The sequence below is a fragment of the Ascaphus truei genome, chromosome 6 (assembly GCF_040206685.1).
Source record: "Ascaphus truei isolate aAscTru1 chromosome 6, aAscTru1.hap1, whole genome shotgun sequence".
Lineage (NCBI taxonomy): Eukaryota > Metazoa > Chordata > Amphibia > Anura > Ascaphidae > Ascaphus > Ascaphus truei.
The window spans coordinates 119,218,206-119,244,972 of NC_134488.1; the positions used below are offsets into that span (position 1 = coordinate 119,218,206).

Genomic DNA, 26,767 nt, shown 5'->3' on the forward strand with positions numbered 1-26,767 from the left:
ATGTGACGCGGGAGCCTTAAACTTTAAAGCCCAGCGTGCTCAGCCGAAGTAGCTACCGGCACCTACTCCGAAGGTAGGGATCCCCCGAACGTACGGGGGCTGAAAGGAATGGGATTCAGCTTCGGAGAACTTCTGCTTCAATGCTGTGTAAAAAATACAATTTGCAAAAATATTGTCCGGCTTGGGTGGCTCCTTCAAAGTTATACAAAAAAGTGGGGTTCAGAGTTTCAAAAAGACAGAACCAAGTCCATTAAAAAAATGTTTTAAGTTTTAAAGAGATTGGTAAAAGTGGATTACAAAAGTCAAAGCCCCCTCAGACAGTTTTACTTATTTTTGTCCTCTGAAAAATAAACACATTTTTATTTTTGCTGTGTCCAATGATATTCATTCTGCTCATACGTAGTATCTCCTCTTTCAGATTTTTGTATTATGGCATAATTTCCCATACAAATAAATAAATAAAGCTGTAGTGATGACAGTTTGCCTATACATATGATGACTCATCACAGAGGAGACTGGGTCAAGATTGTAGCATTTGGCTACCGCTATCAATTCACATCAAGAACTAAAGTGTCATGATATCAAGTAATGGTCATCGCGGTTTTGTTCTATGCTCTGCTGTGTTCACTAAACCAGGGATGCTCAACTTCACTCTTCAATACTCCCCAACAGGACAGGTTTTCAGGATAGCACAGGTGGCTCAATCAGTGGTGCAGTCTTAGACAGTCACCGATTGAGCCACCTTTGCTGAAGCAGGGATATCCTGAAAACCTGACCTGTTGAGGACTGGATTGGGCACCACTGCACTAGTCTGCCAGTGCCCTTGTCTGTGTGTTACATACCCACTTGCCCCCCTGACTTCAGGGAAAAGTCCTATTTATTTCTTACCACTCCTGCAGCTCTCAGAGAGGCTTGTATGTGACTTGTATGTTAATAGCCCTCCTAGACATGACCAAAATGACATGCAATCTTTTTTTGCTCCCTGTTCTATCCCAATCACTGTGAAATTCTACAATAGTTTTCTGTATCGATGAAAAATATCGGATGTAAAAACAATGGCTTTGCAGGTCTCAAAAAACAAAAAACCCACTTGTTTAGCCGAACAGCTGTGTAATGCGGCAGGCATAGGCTCATAGGGGTCCATGTTAAAATGGACATGGAAAGGTGACACAGTGTGCTCATGTGCATGTCATTACCCAGAATCCCTTGCTGCAGTGGAAGCACTGTATGGTAAGAGAATGGGGAAAGACAGGGTTGCAGACATGTGAAGGTGCTCACAAGTGGTATTTTTATTTCCTGTACACTGTACAATGGAGGGTGTCCTTTTTTTACCCACCATAACTTATACCAGGGGGCGCAATTCTTTCCCCCTCTCCTCACGCCCCCCCCCCCTTACCTTGATTCAGACGTCCTGGCGGCATGACGTCCCGTTGTCATGGCAACATGACGCCACGGCATCATTTCACGCCGCGTTGCCATGGCGACGCGTCACCAGGGGCATCTGAATCAAAGTAAGGTTTTCAGAGGCCATGCAGCTCACCCGGCATTAATTTAAATGCCTTCGGGAAGCGCGCGGGGGTCTCTGTAATCCCCGCGCCCTTGGAAGTAATGCAGCCTTTTTCACCAAGGTAAGTGACACTTTACAAAGCAGTTGAGGTATAAATTTGAATATAAGACAAAAAAAAAGCGCAAAACGCAAATGGTGAAGTATATCAAAGTTAATTTTTTAATGAAGGAGAGGTAAGTATTCTGCGTACATCATAAATGAACTTAAATCCCATTCACGTGTGTTATTACACGAAGTTACCGCACAGTTGTCATCAGACTTGGTGGTCTCAGAGATATAGCCCCAATGGATCGTCTCCTGCTGCTATTCAGACGTCATCTGCATCTCACACGACGGCGTCCTGTAGTCAGCATCTAAGGTGCTCCAGAAATCTGAATCGACACACCACTGTAACATCCTTTCTGTACTGTGTACACGTCAAAGAGTCTCTAATGTAAGGCCAGAGTCTATGTAGCTGATAACACGCACTCGTGAAGATGTGCACTCACTGTGGGGAAGCGACCGGCACACAGCGGTAGTGTTCCGCCTTGATGGTCGCGCGCTCCAGTGCCTCTCGCACCGCGGGTGACATCACTGGAGCGCGCGACCATCAAGGCGGAACACTACCACTGTGTGCCGGTCGCTTCCCCACAGTGAGTGCACATCTTCACGAGTGCGTGTTATCAGCTACATAGACTCTGGCCTTACATTAGAGACCCTTTGACGTGTACACAGTACAGAAAGGATGTTACAGTGGTGTCGATTCAGATTTCTGGAGCACCTTAGATGCTGACTACAGGACGCCGTCGTGTGAGATGCAGATGACGTCTGAATAGCAGCAGGAGACGATCCATTGGGGCTATATCTCTGAGACCACCAAGTCTGATGACAACTGTGCGGTAACTTCGTGTAATAACACACGTGAATGGGATTTAAGTTCATTTATGATGTACGCAGAATACTTACCTCTCCTTCACTAAAAAATTAACTTTGATATACTTCACCATTTGCGTTTTGCGCTTTTTTTGTCTTTTATTTCTTAGTGCGTGAGAGTGCTGAGCCACTCTTTAACTATAGCTGCATACGCTGATACCAACGGTTTTGTATGGTTTACATATCTTTTATCACTTCCACAGTAGGGTAGTGCCTTAGGCCTCGGCCATGTTAGTTGCTTGCTGGCGGTAGCGCGGCGCTCCCGCTCAGCACTAAGCCCATACAGCCGCAATTAGAGCGGCTTTAGTAGGGGCTCACCTGCGCTTCCGCGCGCTTGCATAAGCGCAGGTCTTAGGGGAATTTTAAATTCCCCCGCTTGCCGGCGAGACAGGCCGGTCACGTGAGCGGTTCACCCAATGAGGGCGAACCAGCTCCATGACGTCACAGGCCCGCCCCCGGCCAGTGACGCGCCCGCCCCCTGCAGGCCCGCTGACGGCGCGTGCGGTAAGCAACCGCAAGGCCAGGGAAAGCACCCGCTTTCCCTGAGCCTCAGCGCGCCTCAGCACGCCAGCAGGGAGCATGGACTCAGCCTTATATAGCACGTTTTTTGTCATTTACACTAATACTGTTAAAGGATTAAATTGTATGGTGCACTGTTAGTTATTGTTCTAACACGGTTAAGTTGTGTTTCGGGTTGCGCACTTTATTTCTTTTTATATAAATTTGAAAATGTAGGAAATGATGAAGCAGCCCCTAACGAATGACAGTTCCCTGGGTGAGTGCATTTCAGAAGCTGCTGAATGGAACTGTACCTTTAAACAAGGCACTATATATACAGGCTGGAATGCACCGACGCAAAAAATAACCAGCCCCGGCAGGTATCGGGTTCAATCTCCCACCCCAGTCAGCAGTGAAAACCGAGAAGGCACAGCAGATGCCTGGTACTGTACAGAGTCCTTCCTCCTCAAGTCAGGCCCCACAAAACCCACACCACAGACCAAGCGTAACTCACCCACACCACCGAAACTGCACCATTTATCCCGCTCCGTGGCACGCAGGCGGCTTTTCTTCCCCACCCATTTGCCAACAGTAAAACCCGAGTTAATCAACATATTGTTTGTTGGAAGTCCCACTCCAGAACCATTAGACACCTGTGTGTGTTTCCTTGTAACACCTCACATTACAACACATACTACAACAGGGGGGGGGGCAGCTCCAGGTATTGGGGCTATCCATACTTCAGCACAGGTGGCTCAATCAGTGGCTCAGTCGAAATCCTGACCTGTTGGTAGCCCATGAGGACTGGACTTGGCCATCCCTGAACTAGAACATACCTTCACAGAAAATAGGAAGCGTGTCACAAAATCACAACACAGACAGAAGAATGTCACTGTACAGAGGTAAGAGCAGCCAACATAAAAAGCCACGAGTGGCCCTTTAATCCCAAAGTGTGACATGTAGGAGAAAAATGCAATTCTAGTAATACAGAACATAGCGAAGTGACTTTGGCAAAGGCAACTAGGATAGATTGTTCGATTAACACTGCGTGTGCCAGGACTGGCACTATATCATGGGGACTGGCTCCCCACGACATTAACTACGTCATGCTCAAAAGGTGGGTTTTTTCGGGTTAGCTCACGCCCTGCGTTCCTGTGGACCACATGGCGCGATCCAATCAGTGAGGAAACAGAGGAGGACCCTGGGCGGTCATGGTTTTGCACGCCTCTTATACGATCCCTTCTTTAACGTGGCCACCTGCTTCTTTGTGGAATCTTTTCCTTTGGGTGAAATAGAGAAGGCCACATTATTTTTCAGTGACTAGAGAAAACGTGGCCACACACTGGCTGCCTAGAACTTGCTTCATCACTCAGACTTAATCATTGCAACTGTGAGAACGCCTGCTGCAGTTTCATACAATGCATGAAACAACTTAAATACGGCAAGCAATGCTTTCAGGCCCAAAGTGTAATGCAATTAAAGGCTAAAACGCGAAATTATTAAATAACTGCAAATAAGTAAAACTTGTCATTTCACTATAAGCCTCTAAGTGAGACAATCTATAAAGCAGCATTTCCAGTTTTGCCCTTTCCGCTTAAGCCGAACAAGCCGCAATATACAGCAATTCAAGTATCGGTGCACATTTTTTAGGCGATTCACTAAGCTCCCTCACTGGGTAACACTCCCAATCCAGTATAATTGGCATGAGTCCCCCTTGGGGCTTTCTTGTACTTACAGACCAAAGACACCAAAACATTACAAGTCCCCAATATTTTCTAAAATGTGCTACTCCACAAGAAAGCTCCAAGCGCCAGCAGATACATTACAGCCCATCCAGGTCAGTGGGCTTGAGGTGGACATCCATCACCATTAAAACAGTGCTGAATGGTCGTGCCTTATGAAAAATGGTTGGAATTACAAGATATGATCAATATAAATAAATAAAAAATACACGATATTGACAATGTCCTTTAGGCTGCTGTCAAACACAAGCAATGCTATTGTCGTGCATGGACCCACGGACTCCATGTTTGTGCAGCCCCAGGAATACATTGGTATGAGAGTGATGTCCAGGCTCAAAAGAGTGAGTGCCCAAAGCAGAGCAGCGGGAGGCAATGATTAACAGATACAGGTAGTTACAAAATACTCAGGAAGCTAAAATCACATGTAATACTGTGGCATGTATTTCCTTGTGGCTGAATAATTGTAGTAACAGGGAGATAAGGGTATGATAAGAAAACAAAAAACTTTTCTAGGTGGGAGTACGATAACCGCAGCTGATGAGCAAAGATTTCTGGGAAAGGTCAGAGGTTAAAGTGAATAACAAGCACAGAGGTGGGCAACTCCAGTCCTCAAGGGCAACCAACAGACCAGGTTTTCAGGATATCCATGCTTCAGCACAGGTGGCTCAGTCGATGACAGCCACCTGTGCTGAAGCAGGGATATCCTCAAAACCTGACACGTTGGTGGAGGACTGGAGATGCACACCCCTGGTTTAATCTCATGAGACACCCTAAATGCCACACCTATTTACAGATGATATAATTACAATGAAGCCGTATGACATCCTCAGGACATTATAATGGCGGATACGCGACTGCCTTATGTTCAGAGAATGTCACTGTGTTTTTGCTCGTTTCCATGGAAGACCATGTTCAGCCATCTCTGGGGGCCATGTATATAAAGAAAGCAGGATTCACAGGAAGTACACAACCTCAGAGGTTATTTCCCTTTCGAAAGTTAGCTATGCTTTTTTTTGCTTTGCTTTGTACCCCAGGTCCTACTTGAAAATGAAACTTACATCGCAGCATATAATTCATGATAAAATATTGTGTGTACATACATATATACATATATATATATATATATATATATATATATATATATATTTTTTAAGTTTTCTTTCCACATGTCCGCTCACCCTGAATAGCAATGTTACCTACCCCTCCACTTTCCTCATCGTGAATATAAATGCTACCTACCCTCACCCTGAATAGCAAAGCTACCTCCTCTGCCCTCTCACCCTGAATAGCAAAGCTACCTACCCCTCCTCTGCCCTCTCACCCTGAATAGCAAAGCTACCTACCCCTCCTCTACCCTCTCACCCTGAATAGCAAAGCTACCTACCCCTTCTCTGCCCTCTCACCCTGAATAGCAAAGCTACCTACCCCTTCTCTGCCCTCTCACCCTGAATAGCAAAGCTACCTACCCCTCCTCTGCCCTCTCACCCTGAATAGCAAAGCTACCTACCCCTCCTCTGCCCTCTCACCCTGAATAGCAAAGCTACCTACCCCTCCTCTGCCCTCTCACCCTGAATAGCAAAGCTACCTCCTCTGCCCTCTCACCTAAATAGCAAAGCTGCCTACCCGTCCCCTGCCCTCTCACCCGGAATAGCAATGTTATGGTCACACTGCAAACACAGACGTTGCCATTGCATACATGATTGTGGTGGTGCCCGGCAGGTCTTGCTGTTTGCCTGAGGGATTCAATCGTTTTAGAGCCATACAGTGATGTTCTTAACAGCAAATATTTGGTACGATTATATATATGAATTAGAGCAGTTCATTCACAGTGATACTGGCTTATATGAACGCATTGTATCACAAATTGGAAAACTCAGCATTCAATGAACCAACTGCTGCTAGTGTATACAAACACTGAAATTTACTGTATGTAAAACCTCTGAAACTCTCCGACATGGACACTATGTAAACCAAGCAAGAGCCACAATAGTTCAGCCAGGCAATAAAAAGCTATTAAGCCAATACTTAAAACCGCAATCTGCATTACTTCTGTTTAAAAAAAAAAAAAAAAAACTTTTTTAAGCTGAATTGGAGGGTCCCCACAGGAGCGGATCTGTGATCCCCCGAGCTTTGAGGGAACCTCCTGGTTTTCAAGCACCGATCAGGTTTGTCCACAACAAAATGGCAGCATGAGGCCAACCTCCCTCCAGCACTCAATTGGAAGTTGCTGTCAAAAACAGCACAAAACAAAAAACATACAAATATCTTGGGACCAGAGGAGTCATCAAAGGTCGAGGGACCACAGCTCAGCTTCAAGAAACCCCCCAGGTGACAGATATATAGATATATAAAAATAAACATTATGGGCAGAATTGCTGCTTTAATGTCGTTACCACCACATTTTAACCAAAATGTTATTAGAAGCTAAACTCAAAAACCAACCAATAACAAAATGGGACTAGGTCAAGAGAAAATTAAAAAAGAAATTCACTTGGAATTAGGCTTGGGAAAAGCATACGCATAGGCACAGGCCTAAAGAGGAACAGACAGTACAGCTATATCCAAAGAGGGGTATTTGTATGAAACTGTCAACTGGAATAAAAGTAGCTGCAAAAAGTCTGCAAATTCATCAAATGCACTTACAGTATATGCAATGCCAAGAAAGCACCCTTTTCATTTTTTTTTACTTCACCGCTTTACAAAATGTATGTAGGCTCATTAGAGCAAAATGAACTATATGCTGCTGCCTTCAAAAGTTAAGTGTACAGAGAGGAAAGATTCCAACGATAAAGTAATGGGAAAGGCGTTTTCCAATATGTGCAAGAAAATGCCTTTAACTGGCTTGTGTAGGAAGCCCCTCAAACAAGTTTCCCTGAATTCCTGCTAAGCAGAGAGAATGACGGAGTCATTTCACAACACAGCAAGTGATTAGAATGAGGAAGGAAAAGTAACTACCTATAGAAATGGAATCAACGCTCTCCCATTAAACTAAAAGAGGTACTAGGGTGCAAGGGAATAAAATGCATATGGTAGAGACAGAAGTTAGCCTAAAGCTAACACAAGAACCACAATTGCTGCACTCTGTGTGATATGAATACCGTAATGATAGGGGTATACATACAATAACCCACTAAAGGAGTAGTTTATTTCTCCTTAAATCGACACATCAGGGCGAGTATTGTTCTCACGATTAAACTAAAATAACAAAATGTTATTTCTATAATATACAACAATAACGTTTAAAAATCTACACATAAAATAGATACGATCCCCGGGTAGGCGGTAGATTAGGGTGTATTGCCTATACATGCCTTGTATAATTATTACCTAGTATTGCTACACCCTAATCTACCGCCTACCCGGGGATCTTATCTATTTTATGTGTAGATTTTTAAACGTTATTGTTGTGTATTATAGAAATAGCATTTTGTTATTTTAGTTTAATCGTGAGAACAATACTCGCCCTGATGTGTCGATTTAAGGAGAAATAAACTACTCCTTTAGTGGGTTATTGTATACCCCTATCATTACGGTATTCATATCACACCGAGTGCAGCAATTGGCGTTCTTGTGTTAGCTTAAGGCCGGGGCCATAGAGGGGGGGAGCCGTGCTGCACCGCGCTGACGCTGAGGCTCGCCTGCAGAAGCTGTGCGATTCCATGCACATACAGGCGAGCCAGCGTCCGCGATCGGAGGTGGGGGGAGACTGAGGGAGGCGGGGCAGTGACGTCGCTGGGCCAATCGCCCGCGACGCACTGACGTCGACGTCACGACGCCGTGACGTTGACGCAGCCCCGCTCTCATTGGAGGTTTTCAGCCGACAGCGCGCTGAAAAACAGCTTGGCGCTCGGCTGAAAACTCCAAAGCCTGAGCACGCCTGCGGACGCTCGCGTGAGCCCCCTATCAAGGCATCCTCATTGAGGATGCAGGGGCTCAGCGCTGAGCGTCCGCACGCCTCAGCACGGCCTGTCCTTCTATGTACTCGGCCTTAGGCTAACTTCTGTCCCTACCGGAAGGAAAAAGTAAAACCGACGTGTGAAAGTTCCCACCAGTGGCGATTTAAAGGAAAAAAAAAACTGCCGCCCTACACAGCCCTTCAAAACTGCATGGAACAGATTTGTAATGGAACACACACAGTGAATTAAACTAGTGGGATCTGGACAAGAGTTAATTACTATGTCATATGTCTACAGTAGGGGTGGCTAACACCCCTCCTCAAGGGCCACCAAGAGGTCAGGTTTTCAGGATATCCCTGCTTCAGCACAAGTGGCTCAATCAGTGGCTCAGTCTTTGACTGATTGAGCCACCTGTGCTAAAACAAGGATATCCTGGGGGAGGGGCACGGGCGCTTGCAGAGGCCCTGCGCTCTTCCCCAAGGAATGAAAATGAAATGCTGGGGGATCACGTGAGGCCTCTGCAGCTTCAACTTACCGAGATTCAGCCGGCGCCTGGAAGTGTCTTCTTGGGAACGCGGCGTCAAGCATTGGGGCGTCACATGCGCGTTACCACAGCACGTGATGTCACACGACGCCGCACTAAGCGAAGGGGGGCGGCGCGTGCGATCACCGGGAACCCCAAGGCAGGGAGGGCGCAGGAGGAAAAGTTTGCACACCCCTGTCTTATATGACAGTATAGATGTTATGCAATACAAGTTATTTATATGTATAAACTTTAAGTACGTAATATTGTGTCCACACTGCTTCTTTTCCCTGTGTCTCGCCATGTGTTTTTCAACAGGGGTTCCTAGGAAGCCTTGGGTTCCCCCGACATCCCTAAAGGGTCACCCCTATTTTTCAGGTCATTTGAAAATTGGACCAAACACAGAAGAATTTACAATGCATCTGATCTCAGACACAATATTAGGGAGTGCTGGGGTTCCTAATAATGCACCTTAGGCCTCAGACATGGTGCCGCAGACCGAACAGACTGCCTTAAGGCAGTGTTCGTGTCCATGCGGTGTGCGGAAGCGGGCGCGCGTTGCGTGAAAAATCAGTTAAACTGATTTCTCAGCGCGACAGACAGGTCACGTGAGCGGTTCGCCCAATGAGGGGGAACCAGCTCCATGACGTCACTAGGAACGCCCCCCACGGTCTGTCTAGCATGGCCAGGGAAAGCACCAGCTTTCCCTCAGCCTCCGCACGGGAGATGGTACCATGGCCCCAGCCTTAGAGAGGGTTGAGGTTCCTTGCACTGCATCTGATCTCAGACGCGTTATAAGAGAGGGTTGGAATTCCTCAGAATTTTACATTATAAATATAGGGCTCCTTAACAAAACAAAAAAAAAATGTTGAAAACCATTGGTCTAGCCAATAGCAATCTTCCAGACACAAACCTCTTGCCAGTATAGACCTGATCAAAAGTTGCAATTACACTTCCTGTGGTGAAAATACCTTTTTGAACATTATACTGAACGCACGTCTTAATATTGTAGATTATGTCCTGTTTGGAATAATAAAGCTGAAGCCACTTACAGAAAAAACATGCATGTTCTGCAGATCGCATTTAAAGCACAAGTCCCACTTAGCAATATATATTAAAGCGTGAAATCATTATCCTCCTCCACTGTGTTTAACGATTAATCAATTGTTCCATTAATAATTAAGGTTAACAGCTTTGTAAATCTAGGCCCGAAAGCCTAACTGCAAAAAAGCACAGGACAATTATCACGGATTACACAATATCTACTGCTTTTATTAGAGGTTAGACAGCCACTCCCAGTCGCCGTATTAAGAGCAGCTTTTAGAAAGAAACAATTTAAAATGTATTTTTACATCAGCATTTCTCCAAACGCAAAAACAAAGTGTTGGAGGAATTAAAAATGAAATGTGGTCAGAATTAAAAAGTCAAAGCAATTCAGTATTACATTGAACGCTTACAAAGCATGAGGCAAACAGAGTTGGTGCAAAGGTTGTGAAAAGGATATGAAATCAGTATTTATTTGAAATAAGGTCCTGCTAGATAGCACACACTACATACCCGGCATCGTGTATAGTGAAATTTACAGGCGGAATTACCGACTTGGATTTTTAGCAATGGAAGCTGACTTTTCACTGACATTTCCAAGAGCCAAGATGTTACCCTGGTGCTGCCTATTACCACAATACTACTATGTTATGGTAGGAGAAAGGGGAAGGACAGGCTAGCTCTGTTTAGAAAGGAAACTGAGCAGTAAATACCACGTCCGTGCCATGATTAGGCTGCGTCCTCTGTGCCGCTGACCGCGCTCATACTTGAGAGCGGTGACATCAGCAACTCTCCAAGCATGAGCGCAGGCTGCATGGCATATATTTTTTTACGCGCGAGTGGGAGGGCCGTGGCCGAGCAGTGACTGGCACTGATTGGTTGAGGAGGTCATGTGACACTTCAGCGCACCCGAAACAAATTAATCTGTCTCGGCAAGCGCCCGCGAGTGTTTGGGCACATGCCGCATGAGCGTGGCCGGACAGCGGCACAGTGGACTAAGGCCTGGGACATAGTGGTGTGAGCAAGGCTGAGCCGCGCTCACACTCGGCACTAAGCACCTGCAGCCGCAATGAGAGCGGCTTTAGCAGGGGCTCGCGCATGCGTCCGCACGCTTGGGGAAGCGTGTCTCAAGAAGTTTTCAAATTTGGCGCTCGCCGGAGTGCAGGGCCGGTCACGTGAACGGTTCGCCCAATGAGGGCGAACCAGCTCCGTGACGTCACTGGCCCGCCCCCAGATGGCGCGCTGTGTAAGGAACGCTTTCCCTGAGCCTCAGCGCGCCTCCGCACTGATTAAATCACTATGTCCCAGGCCTTAGCCTTAAGCAATAAGGTACATCATGGTGTGCAAAAAACTTGCTGCAACACACACCTTATAGGCGCAATCCATGCAATATCCTACAGGTGTGTTTTTTTTAATATAAATAAATCACTTCTGCAGTATTAGAGAATACTTACTAAAACTATTTTTTTAAATTCAACTTTTAATACCATATTTAATGACTTAAAACAGGGGTGCGCAAACTTTCTGTGCTCCTGCGCTCCCCTGCCTGCTCTCCCCAGTGTCGCGCCTCCCCTTACCTTTAATCTGGTGTCAAATGCCGCTGCGGGGGTCATGTGACGTCACGTGACCCTGCGGCGTCATTTGCCGCCTCGTTGGCATGACAACGGGCATCAAATGACACAGCGGGGTCACGCGATCCCGGGTTGCCATGGAGACGCGTCGCCGGAAGCCGGCTGAATTTAGGTAAGTGAGTTACAGCCTCGCGCTTAAGAGCTCAGGGCCTCTGTAACCGCCACGCCCCTTCAAAAAAATCTCGCGCCCCCAAGTTTACGCACCCCTGACTTAATATACTGAGCAACCTTTGATGTCTATAGCAAGCTTTAGCACACCTCCCCAGCAGTGCAAGATATTTGCAACACTTTTCTGTTTGGGATAATTTGATGCCAAAATTCCCAGCAGATTGAGCTGCAAACTTTAACAATAGATCAATTTGCCTCAGTAATATAAGGATACATTGTAGCTGCTGAGTTACATTGACTGAAGGATTAAATTGAAACTGAAAGGCAGCCATTTAGTGAACCCTGGGAAACAGGATTTTTGCGGATCGACCACGGGAAAACGAATCGATTGGCAGCTTAGGTAGTTTTCAATAAAAAGGTAATCAAATGCTGCATAAATTAAAAAAAAAAAAAAAAAAACTTTTTTTTGTTAAGTGCTATGTGGGACGGCCTCTTTAAAATTGCTTCACTGCCATTGTAATCCATATGAACATAAACAGCTGGCCGGTTCATATTTGTACTTTGCATGTGCAACAAAAAGTGTATATTCATCTATTTTTGGTTTAAACTGAAAGTAGTAAAGCACTTTGTGATTTTACCAAGTCGTGTAAAAACGTCTGTGCTGTTGGTTGGTACCTGATGACTCACTTAGCTAATGGTGCTGGGTTGGAATTATTGCTAGCCAATCACGGAGGTTGCTAAACATGCATAATTTCTTTTAAGACACACAAAACGAACATGTGTTACCTTCCCCATGACAAGTTCTCCTCGCCCTTATATGCTACAGCTCAAACTGTTATATGATGCCACTGAACGCATGTCCATATTTCCCGTTCCTCATGAAAATCACTAAATAAACACACAGTTGGGGGGGGGACCAGAACCACACTGCCATCCCCTTCTTTCAGGACACTGGCAGAGAAGGGGTTAACATTAGCAATACCTAGGTCCTTTCACTGCTGTATGATTGTAATATTCAAAACGTTATTGTGAACACAGTAACACGATGAACAGTTGAACTGCTTGCCCTGCTAGGACATAAACCTACCCCGTCACTAGAGCTCTAAACAGGTCACCAATCCCCGTTCATAGCGGCAAAAGAAATCAGATAGCGACATCATCCAGAGTTTTGAATTACATCAATACTGCAACAAGTGACATCACAGTACACTTCCTGTGACAAATCACAAACCGTACTGAGATGATAGCAATAATATGGCACTTATGCATTGCTGCGAATTCAGCAAAGAGGTTAAAAATAAATAAACTATATATACACATACACACAAAATCATTGAGGCCTTCTTCAGGCAGTGGATCGGCAAGGGCTGAAGATGATATATACAGCTACACGTCACCAAAAGCCACACGACTTTTGAAGAAGAAACGTACATCTAGGTAAGTGATCAAAAAACATGCATTATTCATAGAAGAAAAAACAAGATCCCAACGTGCCGGTTCTGCTATGGAACCTTCATCTGGGTATTCATTTCTCTGATAGTTTGACTGGTTTCTACACAATGGAGGTAAGAAATAAACCTTTATTTCCCTAATGGTTCATTATAGAGCTCAGGTTTGTCTGGGCCAAAAATAGAGCCCACCGATTCCTTATAGAGTATCTTTCCTGCATCTGTGTCCTTCCCAGAACCGAAACGCTGGAATCTTGTTTTCTGTTCTTTGAACAATATACGATTTTTTGGAACACTTACCTGGACGTGCCATCTTCTCAATTCATTTGGCTTTTGGTGAACTATACCTTTGTTTTCTACCTACAATGCGTGCACTTGCCAATACATCCCATATTCATCTTATTTAGGTGTGCAGGCTGGTGTGTGTGTGTGTACACACACCCCTTATATGTAGAAAGAGAACCGCTACTGACAAGTGACATGGAAAAGTCAGATGTACAGGCAATAAGTATGCTTAGCTGTTACCATGGTGTGGAGTTTCCTCAGCTCTGGCCCTCTCACTTCTGGCTGAAAAGCTGCCAAAGACTCTGAATGAAATGACAGTGACCTCACATGGCCATTGTGACACCCAGCATTGGCCTGAGGGCCATCATAATGCAGGAGCTTTTGTCACTGCCACACCTGACCACTTCATATTACCCCTATAAAACACACCATATACCCCCGTCTTCACCACACGCTACCCTGTCACACCAAATCAGCACCCCTATTACCTTTCATACCGATACATTCCTGGTAACATTACCTTTCATACAGAAGCATAGGGAAGAGGGGCTCAGAAAATGACAAATAACCCTCAGGATTTCCCCATATCATGATACACATCTCATTAGAATACCACACTAACACATCCGGAGCTGTCATACATACTTCCTAGTAACCCTCTTGCATCCTATATTACCTTGTCTAGCACCCTGGATCCCACCTAAAACACCCTATTTTAGCTCTTCACACCCCTAAAACAGTCTCCAAACACTACTTAGCATTCACACGTGGAGAACCAGTGCAGCTTTCTCCTAATGCAACTACATTTAAATTACACTCAAACAACTCAGCACCCTACCGCCTCCAAACAACACCGTATGTAACTTTATGCACACCCCAAACACTCTATATGGGCCTGTCACCACTGAACAGTTATTATCCCCTCCAAACTACACCCCCCCAAAAAAACAGCCCTATTACGTCATCCTATACCCATGTATGACGTCATCCCATACCCATGTGTGACGTCACAGCCACGCGCCCCTTCTATGAAAGCCCCGTGTTAGGATAAGAACCCCCTCAGGGAGAATCCCTTTCACAGACCTGGCCCAGGCACACCCCTCCCAGGCCCCCCGCAGAACAGATTCCCCCCCGGGTGGCGGTGACAGGGTCCCCCTTCCGTTACCATGGCTGCGATCGGTGTGAGGCCCGGCTGCGGTGGGCGCGGTCTCTCCGGTGCGGGCTGGGGGGCGGCGCTCCGGTGTGGCTCCGGTTTCGGTGTCGCTCTGCCCCGTAGGCCCGGCGGCGCCTCCACTTCCTCTCGGGTCTTTAGGAGTGAACATCCGGGTCAGCGAGCGCCCGCCCCCGGAGCTGGGGACACGCCCACCGCCTCGGAGAAGCCACCAATCGGAGCGCCGCTCGCTAGCCATCACCAAGTATGGAGCGCGCGACGCACACACTAAAAGGGGAGGAGCTAAGAAGTGGCAGCAGCAGAGCAGAAGCATGCAGTGTGTGCATGTGTATAGGGGCTCATGTGATACAGTGTTTGGATGTGTGTACACACTTACACACATATTTTAAATGTGTTTAGAAAGATATATATATATATTCATGAAGGCATAAATGCATATACAATAAACTCATATAGGACCCACACCTCCTTCCTACTCCTACAATTGACTCCTTTCCCCCAAAGAAGTGCCCCAGGTGCTCTGCTCCAGCTCTACCACATGCAACCTGAACCCCACTCCCTCTCATCTCCTTAAACCTCTCGCTTCTACCCTGTGTCCCATTCTCACTCATATGTTTAACTCATCTATTTGCTCTGGCACATTTCCTTCTCTTTTTAGGCAAGCTCAAGAACAACACCCTTGACCTCGCCTTCTAACTATCGCCCTGTCTCCCTTTGGCTTCTAAACCTCTGAATCGTCTTGTTTCTTTATACACTTAATTTTCTCATCTTCCAAAACCTACTTCAGGGGTGAACAAACTGGGGGGCACGGCGGTTACAGGGGACCCGCTCTCTTCCCTAAAGCCATTATTTTAAATGCCGGGGAGTGTGTGAGGCCTCTAACTTACTTACCTTGGCTTCGGGCAACGCAGCGTCAAATGAAGACGGGGTTATGTGACGCCGCGTCGCCACGGGGTCACGTGACGTCATATGACCCCGCTGTGTCATTTGACACCGGTTCCTAGGTAAGGGGGGGGCCGTGAGCACTGGGCTGAGCAGGCAGGGTGGCACATCGCAGACATTTTGCGCACCCCAGCACACCCTCTGCAGTCAGGCATCCCGCGCAACATACTCAAGTGAACCCACATCCACCAAGGGAGCTAATGACCTCCAAGTTGTCAAGTCTCGAGGAAATGACTCCATTCTGATTTTTCTTCACCTCTGCTTTCGATACTGTTGGCCACCGTCTTCTACGCATTCTTCACTCTCTTTGCATTTGTAGCATTGCTCTCGTGGTTTTCCTTCTACCACAATGCTTCTTCTGTGTTTCCTTTGTCAACCCATCTAGTATCTCTAGGGATAGGGTGATCAGACGCCCCGTTTTAGCCCATGTGCAACATTTGTCTTGGTGAAAATATGGTCACCCTCTATGGATCTCTCTGTAGGCATATCTGCAGTCTCTGCAGACTCTTCTCATTATATATTCTCTTGCTGGGTAACCTCATTAACTCCTTTGGATTCAGCTATCATCTCTATGCTGACGACACACAACTATAATTATCTGCACCAGACCTTACACCTGCAGTCCAGTCACATTTTACGGATTACCTATCAGTAATCTCTGCCTTGCATGCTCTTCCTCGCTTCAAATTTAACATGACCGAGCTCCTCCCAAACCAGGCCCAGTTGTTCCCTTCCCATTACAATCAATAATACCATTATCCACCCAGTCTCGCAAGCATGCTGTTTAGTGGTATGATTCCTCCAGTTCTTCCCTCCTATAAACGCTTCTTCCTCCACAACATTGCTAAGATACACCCTTCCAATGTTGCACTACCACTAAAACACTAATGCATGCCCTCATTCTCTCCCGTACTGATTATTGCAACATTCTTGTATCTTGCCTCCTTACATCACGCCTCTCTCCCTTACAATCTATTCAAAATGCTGCTACTATGCGCTGGACTCATATCCTCTTCTGACTCCCTGAATTCTCTGCTGGCATCCTATTAATCTTTGTGTAAACTACAAAAGACTCGTCTTTTCCTTTAAGTCTCTGTACCTCCATATATTTCAACTCTGATCTCTCGTTACACCCCTACTCGTCGTTTACGCCCGGTCTGAGGATGTCTCATCTTCGCATGTTTTACCCCTGCAGCCCTCTAACATCTTAAAACTTTTTCACTCTTCTCTCCCTACCTAAGGAACTCTCTTCCGCTTAGTATTTGTCAAGCACCTTCTCTTTACATTTTCATATCTCAGCTGAAAATGTGCCTTTTAAAAGAAGCATATCATTGAATTATTGACACTATTGATACTATATGCACTTTACCTCCCTGAGTTACTCTTTTATCCTATGTCTGTAAGTCTACCAATATACCACTTAGATTGTAAGCTCTTTGGGGCAGCCCTTTGCCTTATGTACTTGCTGCTCTTATAGCCATTGTTTGTGGAAAGGAGACAACAGTTTCACAGTTGACGGAGTAGAGGCCTAAATACCCATCCATTTCTGCCTCAGGACTAGCTCATAGAATCTATACCAGGGAAACCTGTTTTGCTTAGCGCACAAGGTGTTATTGGGATGACAAGGGTAAAGCACAGTAGGAATGGGGTATAGTGTCAGACTCAACAGGATCAGAAGTTGAACACACACAACCTCTGTTATTCAGGACATCACCTCTAGTAGTGATGGCTAACACCCCTGTCACAGCATACAGTACTGCGTTTTGAACTCTACTTCTCGTTGAGTACTCATACCTATACAACTCTTCTGGGATAGAGAAGTATATCTTAAAAGCAGTCTTCTGCCACGAGACATTGTCTGGCACAGGAAGACACCATACAGTCCATTTATTTGAATAGACTGTAATGTATTCCAACACTGAAGGTGTCTCATAGCAGCACACTGCTTTGTAAATATGAACAACTGCCTTTATCCTTTTAAAGTTTAGAAGAACTACGGTTACTCAAGTCACCAGCTCACTTTGTTATATTATTTTATCTCTGCATCTGCTCTATTTGCTGTGCTTCAGCTTGTTTTTTTTTTTACTTGTGTGCGTCAGAAAACCTGTGTTTTATTTAATCTCGGTTTAACAGAGAGGGTTCAGAAAGAACCCCCAAAAAGATCCTATATCAAGCACTCGCTGTGGAAAGGTGGGTGATTACTCCATGAGATACAAAATATCTCTACAAATGGTCTACTGACCAGAGGCTAACCATCTGCTGACATATATAATTCATATATGGCCACATAAGAAAGTGAAAAAAATAAATAAAGTTTTAATAAACATATTAAATAAACAATTGAACATATAATGTGTGGTGTGCTAAAAATTCTCATAGGAGGCAAGCGCTATGTTTAAATGTGGTTGATACATACCTCATATTCTAAAGAGTATAATCGCCTATACAGAAAATAGGTGATAGATGTAGACAGTAGATATACCAACATCATATCAAGGAAAAATGGTGCAGCAGCAAACAGGTATGTATGGTATATATACCTCAAAGGGAACCTAACTGCACACTGAGAAACAATAATCCATATGTCTCTACATAAGTAGGATATTTCTCATATACAAAACACAGAGAGCTTTACGGAGGGATCATCCTATGTATACACGAACAAGGCAATAATGATATTAGTACTCTATCATTCTAATATATAAGTGTGTAAGTAGAGTGTATGCCAAATGGTGTAACAATAAAACAATTACAGTCTCTGGATAATCACGGAAAGGTGAACCCTGCAGTGCTGTGCTATAAGGTTTGCGTATATATATCTCTCTCATAAACAATACTAGCAGTCTTAGGGCCGTTCTATACAGCATGCGGCCGTGCGGGCGTGCGGGCGTGCGTGCCTATGCGAAAGCGCGTGTACGTGCCGCATACTTTTTGTATGTATAGTGTGTTGAGTGTATGCAGTGTTGAGTGTGTTTATGTGTGTTTGTGTGTGTTTATGTGTATATGTATGTGTGTGTATGTATATGGGTGTGCGTGTGTGTTTATGTGTAATTTATTATTTATTAATAAAAAAAAAACATTAATAAATTTTTTATTTTTACCACACTTGTGTAGACACACAAATACATACACACACACATACATACACATGCATACATATACACACACACACACACACACACATATACATACATTCAGAGCCGGTAGCGGCGCAGCATGCGCCCGGCACTATAAAACGTGCCTTAGGAGATCTAACACAAGTATAAGGGGCAGACACAATATAACACAACAATCTCAGGTAAACTAGCCAATATAGTCTGATCGTAGTGGGTGTACCGTGTGTGTAATGTGTCAAAGTGTATTCCTTGTGCCCAGTAATAGCCGCGATACAAGCCGTATATAAGTTTGTCGCTGCTGCGCCAAGACGGCGGCACCTCACTTCAGGACATCACCGTTGTGATGTCATCAGTCCCCAATGCGCGTTTCACGTGACACGGCACACTTCATCCTCTCCCTGTTGAAGCGTGCTGTGTCACGTGAAATGTGCATCGGGGACTGATGACGTCACGACGGTGATGTCCTGAAGCGAGTCACCGCCATCTTGGTGCAGCAGCGACAAACTCATATACGGCTTGTCTCGTGACTATTACTGGGCACAAGGAATACACTTTGACACATTACACACACACGGTACACCCACTACGATCAGACTATATTGGCTAGTGTACCTGAGATTGTTTACCTGAGATTGTGTACCTGAGATTGCAGTGGAGACACAGTATTGTGTCTGCTCAGTCGAAGACTGAGCCACTGATTGAGCCACCTGTGCTGAAGCAGGGTATATCCTGAAAACCTGACCTGTTGGTGGCCCTTGAGGACTGGAGTTGCCCACCCCTGCCCTAAATTGTCCCCCTTCTCCCGGTGGAGTGTTGAATTCACATGGGGGGCATTGAAAAGGGGGTGTCTGGCCTCGTTTTACATGGGGGGCTGTGTAATGCAAGGTTTTCAGGGGTTAAATCCAGGGACAGGTGGGGTGAGCACACGGGGGACAACTTCTAAGCGTCTATAGGTCTGTGTATATAACACACCCACATTTTGATGACATACGGTATACATGAACATCATAACCCGTATCTGGTCCTGGAAGAGTGTATTAGTTATACGATGTGGAATGCTTTAATAACATCAAGAGAATTATTCATAAAGATAAGTTTAATGAGCTTTGATAAACCTCACAGGCCTTGTCTCCATTGTACATGAAAAAAGGGAGTTGGAACTCGGGGGGAAAAGTAGATATTTTTTTAGGCACATTTAATTGAGCAGAAAATGAAATGTGCAGACATGCCAAGATATAAACATACATACACACAAGGGAGATCTAAAAACCTTTATTAGACAAGCATTTGGGAGAAGGAACTTTTATCAGGGGGGAAGTAGACAAACTGATTGGGGGGGGGGGGTGTTAATATTATGAAGTCTTCCTGATCATGATGGAGATTGGGGGGGGGGGGGGGGTGTTAATATTATGAAGTCTTCCTGATAATGAAGGAGTATTGGGGGGGGGGGTCAATATTATGAAGTCTTCCTGATAATGGTGGAGATTTGGGGGGGGGGGGGTTAATATTATTAAGTCTTCCTGATAATGAAGGAATTTTTTTTTTGGGGGGGGTGTTAATATTATGAAGTCTCCCTGATAATTATGGAGATTTGTTGGGGGGGGGGGGGGATATTATAAAGTATCCCTGATAATGATGGCGATTGGGGGGGGAGGGGTGGGTGTAATATTAAGTCTTCATGATAGTAATGGAGATTTGGGAGGGGGGGGTTAAAATTATGAAGTCTTCCTGATAATGATGGAGATTTGGGGGTGTTAATATTATGAAGTCTCCCTGATGATGGAGATTTGGGGGGGGGGGTGTTAATATTATGAAGTCTTCCTGATAATGATGGAGATTTGGGATGGGGGGAGATAATATTATGAAGTCTTCCTTATAATGATGGAGAGTGGGGGAGGGGTGGTGTGCATGACTTTAGAATCTTATGTCATTTATTTTTGTCACTTTAAATAAAGTTATTTGAACAGTAGCTCCCAAGGTCGAGACCACGTGGTGGAGGAGACAGGGCTCACGGGGTAACCTTGACTACCACAGACCGGCGTCCGCCCCCTGTCCCTTCTCGCGAGACCTTGCTGCGCTCCTGCACGGCGCCCGTCCTGTCGTCTCGCGAGATTTGGCCGGTGCCCTCCCTGCTACCGCTGCTGCTGCGCTAGGTCAACCCAAGATGTCGGAGTCGGAGCACGGCAGGAAGTGGGACCGGTGTCTGGCGGACTCCGCCGTCAAATTCGGTAACGTGGAGCTGTGTGTGTGTGTGTGTGTGTGTGTGTGTGTTAACAGAGAGGTTATAGGTGTGTGTGGGGGAGGCTGCAATGTCAGTGCAGTGTCAGACATGTCACCTCACAGCCTCTTATAAAGCTGAACCTTAGACTGCGCTTATTGTGCCGGTGACGCGACGTCGCGTCAAGACAAATGCATTGTCGCCGTCATCGGCGCTTATAGTGCACCCGAATGCGACGGAGCGACAGCGCTACCAAAAATCTGGTATTCACTGATATTTTATTTTTTTCGGCAACGGTCTCCCCTTGCGGCCAATCAGGAGCTTCTCCTTCCCTCTACCCTCCCCCTTTTCTGACGTCACTGGCCTTGTATCCAGCGACGTCGCCTACATTTGAAATGCAACTTTCGCGACGTCATCGGTCGCGCTGCCGGAGACGGCACTAAGGCCGCGCTTATAGCATCGGCAACACGACGTTGTGTCAAAACAAATGTATTGCCGTCGTCGCGTACGCTTATAGTAAGCACGACGACTTGGTCGCGATCGCTACAAGTCATCTCAATTTAATTTTTCCAGCGACCGCAGCCTGACGTCACCGGCACTATAAGTGTAGCCTTATACTCACACATTGGTTCCTACCCTAAGGCCTCCCCAGGCTTTGTAATACCTAGATAGTGGTAATATATAGCGCAGGCAATCTACTCGGCGCTATACCTAGAATTTGTTCTGGCACGGTGAGTCTGGCCTGTAGAGCTTGCAATCCAATATCGGTGCCTGGGACACAGAGAGATAAGTGACTTGGCCCAAGGTAATGAGAAGATTGGAACAAGGTTCGCAAGGCAGTGATGCTGGTGCTGAGCCGTTCCTTCAGCTACTTACATTACATCTTGGACAAATAAGGAAAGTAACTACCGAGGGCATGTTAACAACGCAAGATCAGTTTGTATAATCGGTTGTCAGAGTAAGCAGTGCGGACTGACCTGTAAATAAATAACTGGGGCACGAGGTTGCCGGTCACGGCGGTGACTGAGAGGTCAGCACCATGCAGCAGAGTAGGTGCTACAGGTTAAATTTTGGACTCCTGGGTCGACCATGCCTTAATCATCGGCTCAATTATGTTGCCAAATGTACTCAGGGAAAGGCTGGGGTGGGGGAAGGAAAGAAAGTCCTCCCTCGCTACAGCTCAGTAAACCTAGGTTAAGATAAGTGCTACAATCAGGGGTGTGGGTTAATCATGGACGCAAAAGAGAAAAGGAATCCCTATCTGAAAGCACTCTGAGAAGTCTGGATAGGCTATGAGACACCTCCATATGGTGGACACAATGATTGCGATTTGATGTATAAAGCTGCGTCCATAGATAGGCAGACCGCGCGGACGTGTCCACACACAGAGCGATCAGACTGCCTAAAGCCAGTGATCTATATGGCGCACGGAAGCGGGAGAGAAATCAGTTAAAACTGATTTCTTGCACGATAGGGCGGTCACGTGAGCCTTGCACCCAATGAGGGCAACCAGCTCCGTGACGTCACTGGCCCGCCCATAGACACGCCCCCGGACAGCGCGCGTACGAAGGCCAGGGAAAGCACCCGCTTTCCCTCAGCCTCCGCACGGCTGCACTCTATGGACGTAGCCTAAGTTAAAATATGAACTTTAATGTGAGCTGTGCTCAAAATTAAAATACATGTAGGCCAAAAAATATATATTAGTAAGCCCCACAGAATATAGAGTAGCCTTGGGCACAGCTCACATTAAAGTTCGTGTTTTATCTTCTACATCGCAGTCATTGTGTCCACCATATGGAGGTATCTCATAGCCTATCCAGACTTCTCAGAGTGCTCTCACATAAAGGTTCTTTTTCTCTTTTGCGTCCACAATTATGTTGCTAGCAGCCATTTTTGTATCTGAAGATACTAAGACCTAAGATCAGGTCAGTTGCGCTGCAGTGTTTATCTGCCCTGTTTTGGTAAATTTGTACAAAATAAAAGGTTTGGTAGCCAGATTCCTGGTTTACGGCTGCATTAGATTACGTTGGAAGGCTCAACATCAAAATTGTCCATTCTGGCCTTTTTATATTGATTCTTTTAACAATTTAGACAAATGTTTCTTTTTTTTATTTTAATATAGTTAATTATGCATTACATATTGGCCCATCACATATGAGAGGCTCAACCACAGATTGTCTGTCTGTATATTCATTTTAATGGGCTCAGATACTGGAACTGGTTGCTGGCAATGGACAACTTCAGGGTCCCATACCTTCCCTTTTAAAAATTTTTTTTTAATCAGTTTTCATCAGAAACTGAAATATATTTGTAGTAAGTGATGGAAATATAATGTAAACCAGTCTCAATTAGTAGCATATATTATAGAAATAGAGAGCCTGTCTGTCAGGGTCACAGCTCTACGATTATGAAACTTGGACACCTGAAACTTTGCAGCCATACTAAGGGGACCCTAGGGACGTGCACCTCAGTTTTTTATTTTAATGCATTAATTCTATGAGTGATTTAACATTTCTCTGAAAAGCAAGTCAGCCAGTGGTTGTACCTGGTAGGCTATGTATCTGGCATGTGACATCATAATGCACATAGCCTGGTGGCAGATAAGGAGAGTCAGATAGCTATAAAGTTTACACAGAAATCAGACTACGGCCACGTCCAGGGTGTCACTCACGAGCTGCGCGATCAAAACAATGCAACTCAATTGTAGCGTCCATACTGCGCGCGTAGGTAGACGCGATGCGTGCTGAGACGAAAACAAATTTATTTGACGCACGATGCCCTGGTCACTGACGCGGTTCAGCAAATGAGGGCGAACCGCTCATATGACGTCCCCGGCACGTCCTCACCACGCCCCCCCATCGCGCAACCATGCAGGCCAGGAATCACCCCAGCTACATCCGAGCGTGACATCACGGGGCTCAAGCACGCGCACTATCACCCTGGACGCGGCCTAAGAGGAAGTCAGTTGACACGTGAGGAGAAAGCAAGAATGCTGGAGGAGGGAAGAGAGGCGAAAGAATTTGGGGACCTCATCTATTAAACGAAAGGGATGGGGGCGAGACAATTTATTATTGGTAAGTTTGAGATTTTACATCCCGTGCGAAGCCGTGCTTTAACCTTCTAGTAGTGCAATAAAGTGCATAAACACCTGTAGCATATTTAACATTGGCTTTATTGTTTAAAATGGGGCATTAAGTTTAGGTCACAATCCTAACTCTGGAAAGCATAGCAGGTAATGCACAATAGACACACTGCTTTATGTAAGGGATTTTATCTCGGGGATTTTGGTGTTGAACAATGGCCATAGCCATATGCCATATTTAGGCTACGATTTATACCAGGTGCCGTTGAGCGGCAGCGCGATCCGGTGACATCACGCTACCGCCGAGCGGCATCTTGGTCAAGGAGACGAGGCAGTGAGGAGGCGTGGCCGTGAGCGGTCGCCCTCATTGGCTGAACCACTCACGTGACGCGGCCGTCGCCTGCCAGAATCAATTTTGAAAATCTCCTCAGGAGTATGCCGCCCTGCATCTCCGAGCGGCACGCACGTCGCTACAGATGTGTACATGAATTGGTTTTTTTTTGTATCTTGTTTTGTGAGCTGCGCAGCACCCTTGCCGCCGGCGTTTTTAGGTATAATCACAGCCTTAAGAGGAACAGGCAAAAATATTTTGCATCAATTTTTCCTTACAAACTGAAAACTGCTGGAGGGTTTCACAGTAAAGAATATTATATACATATACAGAAAATGGAAGGTCTGCAGCACTCTCAATGAAAAAATAGCAATTTATTATCAGTAATTCATCTGCTCCAGAGCAACGTACGTTTCAGACCACAAAGGTCTTTTTTCAAGCTCTGTCAGAGCATGTTGACTGCCTGATGAATTACTGATAATAAATTGCTATTTTTTTCGTTGAGTGCTGTATCTATTGGATTGGCTGGTGTTCCCTGTCCATCTGCAAGCGTGTGTGTGCGCGTGTGCGCGTGTGCGCGTGTGTGTGTGTGTGTGTGTAAACAAATTTCAGCTTGCACTCAATGTACTAAAAAACATCAACAGGTGCCAGTCTCTAATAATAATAGAACAACATTACCATTCTCACATCCGGTGAAGGAAGACTGCACTCAGATCAGTATAGGCAAAAAAGTCTGTATTAGGCATCAATACAAAATGAACAGGCCGCCCTATCCGACGTTTGGGTTCCGGAGTGGAACCCCCCTTGAGAAAGTTTCCACTCCGGAACCGAAACGTCGGATTGGGCGGCCTGTTCATTTTGTATTGATGCCTAATACAGACTTTTTTTTGCCTATACTGATCTGAGTGCAGTCTTCCTTTACCGGACGTGAGAATGGTAATGTTGAGGTGTGTGTGTGTGTGTGTGTGTGTGTGTGTGTGTGTGTGTGTGTATACACACGTAAAAAAATGCTCTGTGCACACAGAGATAAAACCTAAAAAAAAAAAAATGAACTTTTATATATACAGTATGTGCACCGAGCATTTTTATACACACACACACACACACACACACACACACACACACACACACACACACACACACACACACACACACCTATTTTGGGGCAGTGATCCTGTATGAACATATTGCCTTATATCTCTGGCTTACCTGGGGATGCTGAAAGGTCACAAACATTTGCCATTTTGTCCTTCCTTCCGTGGCCACCGGAGACTCGGCCTTAGGCTGCGGCCCCGCTGCCTGCACTGCACGCGAGGCTGGCGGCGTGTGAAGCTGAGTTCCCCGGTCTGCAGTCAGCTGTGGTGGAGGCGTGACGGGGGCACGACCGTGACGTCACCCGGCAGGTTCGCCTTCATTGGCTGAACCGCCGGGGCTTCGCCTAGAGCTCTGTCGCGAGTCCTGATCTCGATTCTCTTGAGAGCAAGAGAAACTGGTGGCACCCCCCCTCCCTCGCAGCGGGCCTGGCCCCATTGTGGGGCGCTCTTGTCCCAGTAGCCAGCGGGGACCTGGCCTTATGGTTGGCTGCTACAAGGTTGACCTGACCTAGTAAAGAGACTGCAGTAGAAATGTTGCAGGTGCCCTTTTATGGTGATGAGTCCGAGAGGGCATAGTCTATACCAGCGGCCTGCAACGTCTCAGGGAAGAAGAGCTATTTTATATTAAAAAAAGTCATTCTCGAAAATATTCAGAGAGCCGCAACGCATGCATGAATATTACACCCCCACAAACACATACATATACTGTACACACACTAATAGGTATATACTGTATAAGCATTAACATACGACACAATATGTGGGGGGATAAAATTTAATAAGTCCCTTTTATTTAGTTTTTTTTCATTGTTCTGAGCAAAACAGTGTCATTTACAAATACACAATACATACATACACTCTACTTCCCCCCCCCCCCCCCCTCCCACAAATACAAACACCCGCAGAGAGCTGCAAGTAGGAGCTGAAAGAACCGCGGGTTGCCGACCCAATGGCCCATACACTGCCAGCTTTGCATTGACATTTCTGGAATTGTGTATTTTGTAGTTTTCTTTCCATCTTTTTTAAATGTAGTACCTATTATATATTATTTTCATAATTCGGGTGGATTAAAGCGTCTGTGGACTTTGTTCACTTTGGTTTCTTTGGGCTGTGGTCGGGGTTCTTTAACTGTTGGCTAAGAAGTATCACTTCCACAGAA

General features: G+C 45.7%; 2 protein-coding genes across 5 annotated transcripts in view; one reads left to right on the plus strand and one right to left on the minus strand.

Moving 5' to 3' along the window:
* CAPZB (capping actin protein of muscle Z-line subunit beta) overlaps positions 1-14,990 on the minus strand; it is a 51,384-nt gene extending 36,394 nt beyond the window's left edge. For both annotated transcript variants that reach the window (XM_075606031.1, XM_075606030.1), the window contains exon 1: positions 14,820-14,990. In XM_075606031.1, coding sequence (XP_075462146.1) covers positions 14,820-14,822 — 3 coding nt within the window. In that variant the 5' untranslated portion in view covers positions 14,823-14,990. The remainder of the gene's footprint in view (positions 1-14,819) is intronic.
* Positions 14,991-20,955: 5,965 nt separating this feature from the next.
* MICOS10 (mitochondrial contact site and cristae organizing system subunit 10) overlaps positions 20,956-26,767 on the plus strand; it is a 43,255-nt gene continuing 37,443 nt past the window's right edge. Inside the window, exon 1 of one of the 3 annotated variants that reach the window (XM_075606033.1) lies at positions 20,956-21,111. In XM_075606033.1, coding sequence (XP_075462148.1) covers positions 21,048-21,111 — 64 coding nt within the window. In that variant the 5' untranslated portion in view covers positions 20,956-21,047. The remainder of the gene's footprint in view (positions 21,112-26,767) is intronic. The other 2 variants (XM_075606034.1, XR_012802315.1) reach the window with 2 other exon arrangements.